This window comes from Oncorhynchus masou, chromosome 30 (genome assembly GCF_036934945.1).
Source record: "Oncorhynchus masou masou isolate Uvic2021 chromosome 30, UVic_Omas_1.1, whole genome shotgun sequence".
Classification (NCBI taxonomy): Eukaryota; Metazoa; Chordata; class Actinopteri; order Salmoniformes; family Salmonidae; genus Oncorhynchus; species Oncorhynchus masou.
In genome coordinates this window covers 52,657,923-52,660,422 of record NC_088241.1, presented here as the reverse complement: position 1 = coordinate 52,660,422, position 2,500 = coordinate 52,657,923, and the positions used below count along the sequence as shown (strand labels likewise).

The 2,500-nt window shown below is 55.7% G+C and overlaps 1 protein-coding gene across 1 annotated transcript in view; it reads right to left on the bottom strand.

Annotated features, from left to right (window-relative positions):
- zfhx4 (zinc finger homeobox 4) overlaps positions 1 to 2,500 on the bottom strand; it is a 130,631-nt gene that overhangs the window by 88,525 nt on the left and 39,606 nt on the right. The window contains 1 exon segment of the mRNA XM_064949289.1: positions 1 to 2,330. This exon segment is cut by the window's left edge and continues 89 nt beyond it. Coding sequence (XP_064805361.1) covers positions 1 to 2,284 — 2,284 coding nt within the window. The 5' untranslated portion in view covers positions 2,285 to 2,330.

The window sequence follows — 2,500 nt, the reverse complement described above, 5'->3', positions numbered from 1 at the left end:
ACCCTCCAGACTCTGGGTGCTTCTCCTTCATGTGGGCGTCCAGTGTCTGCTGGTACTTGTAGTGCCAGTTACACTTGGGACACTTCAGTGTCTTGCAGGAGTTACGAGAGTGCATCATGGTCATGTGTCCACCTAAGGATCGGGAGGACCCTAAGACTGTGTCACATTTGGGGCACTCTACACCACTGCCTGGGGACCCCTCGGCCAGTCCGGGGGTTCCAGGGGTACCCGGTGTGCCAGGGGTTCCGGGGTTTCCCCCGTGCTGATGCAGGGGTCCCGGACTCTCGTCATCTCGTGGCATCATCAGGTGAGAGGAGGGGGAAAATCCATCTGGACCACCCAGGGCTTCACTGGTTGAGTCGTTACTGCTCTCTCTATCTCTGGCTGGGGCTGAGTTCAGCTGATTCTTCTCCATCTCCTCACGGGAGGAGGAAGAGGAGGGTGAGGGATCTTTGTTGTTGCTGTATTTCAGCACGCTGTTGGACAAGGGGGAAATACTTTGGTTTAAAAGAGGGAAATCTTTGCTACTGGTGCTGTCGCCCACCCGTTCATCCTCCTCCGTCTCCATTTCTACCCCTCCGTTGGAGTAAATGTCCTCCATGTCTTCTTCTGGACTCTCTCCTCCTGCGCCCGGCTCGTGTTTGATCAGCGGGTACGGGTTCAGGTCCAACCGCTGTCCATTGGGATGCAAAGTCCGTGGAGCACGGCCCTCGCAGTCGCTCTCTGAAGAATCCCGTTCCCGGCCTGTCGCCATGGGAGATGAGCGAAGGAGGGACGCAGAACTGGTGGGCGTTCTGACGGAGGCGCCGGTCACACCCCCGATGTTTGGATTGGTCTCGGCCTTTGGCATGGGTGGGGTTCTGGGGGTTTGGTCGGCGGGATTCGAGCTCGCGCTCCCTTTCAGGAAAGCAAATCCAGCCTGGAGGGAATCAGCGTTCTCAGCGTGGAACGTGTTCCAAAGGCCGCGGAACCCCGGGTCGGGACCTAGGAAGTTAGCGGCGGTAGGAAAGTGGGGTAGCACAGAGTTAGAGGATTTTTTTGGTTCCAGAAAGCTTATAAGAGGTTCTTTGTCCTTGCCGATCCCCTGGATGATGGCAGAGACGTGCTTGTTGCTCAGGAGCTTCTGTTCCTGCTCGTTGAGCGTCATCCGGTGGTCGTGGACGGCGTGCGTCACAAACGACCGGCTGTAGCCAAACGACAGCTTGCAGAGGAAACACATCAGCACAGGCTTCCTCTGTCCGTCGCTCACGCAGCCCTGGAACTTGGACAAGTCCACATTGTTGGGGACATCTTTGGACACACAGGAGTTTTTGGCTGCGCCGTCGACCGTCAAATAGTCTTTGTCGCTCTTGTGGCGAAGGTCGTAGACGCGGAAACTGTGCAACACCGGGCTGCCGGCGCCTGCGAACGCTGAGGTATTTGGGAACGACGATGTCGCCGCCGGGTCGGCCGGGAATGCTTTCCCGAGGGATGACGCAATGTGGAAAGTGTTGATGACCTGTGGGTAGAAGGATATAGGTGCAGCCGCAGGCAACTCCGCCCTGTCCCGATTCCCCCCATGGGTGGTCAAACCGCTTTGGGATTTATTGGTGGCAGCGGTGGGATTCTGGGGGTTAGGGGGGAAGTTTTGGGGTGACAGAAGGCCCCTGGCGCCGTCACCGCGATGCTCTTTGGAGTCCTCCAGGATGAAGGCAGATCCGTCTGGCTGGTAGACGATCTCACCGCACAGGTTCTCCACGTCACTATCTTCTAACTCGTCCATCTCGCTGTCTCTCTCACACATCTCTGCCACTCCATCAGGCTCCCCATCTCCCTCACTCTCGCCCTCCTCCTCCTCTTCTTCCCGCCCTGCTGTGTTAGGCATGCGAGCGTTGGGGCAATGGTGCTCCATGTACTGCTGTAAACTGGAGAAGGAGGTGGAACATTCGTTACAGGGGATCTCCTTTGCTGGGGCCACCAGCAAAGCAGAAGTGTGGACATGGTCCAAACCCGATACAACAGTCCCGGTTCCGGTAACAGTCCCGTTTCCGGTAAAGCTTTCTATCCGGGTCTGCTGCTCCGTCCTCAGCGGGCTGCCGGTGTCTGTGGCATTATGGAGAGTAGCAGGGCTGTTCTCTGGCGCTGCGACAGTGTCATTGGTATCAGCGGTGGGATCCATCCCAGCGGCAGCAGCAGTTTGGTATCTCTCGGTCTCCTCTGAGTCACACGGCCCTGCTGGCAGCGACGACAGCTTATGGCCATTTTCCTGCCGCAAGACGAAAGAAGGGGAGTCACAGGTTGCCATGGCGACCTTTACATGGGGATCTCATCTCATCCAATCAGACAGGGACCTGAAGAAAGAACGAAAGAGAAGAAAGAGTGCAAAAGTCATTAGAAAAAGTATTACAACAATAGCAATCACACTGTTTATCAAAAAGGCACAATATTAGATCATACATCCAAAATCCCATAATAATTTCAAATGTATGCAACTCAAAATGTGACTATTGAATGCTGACTG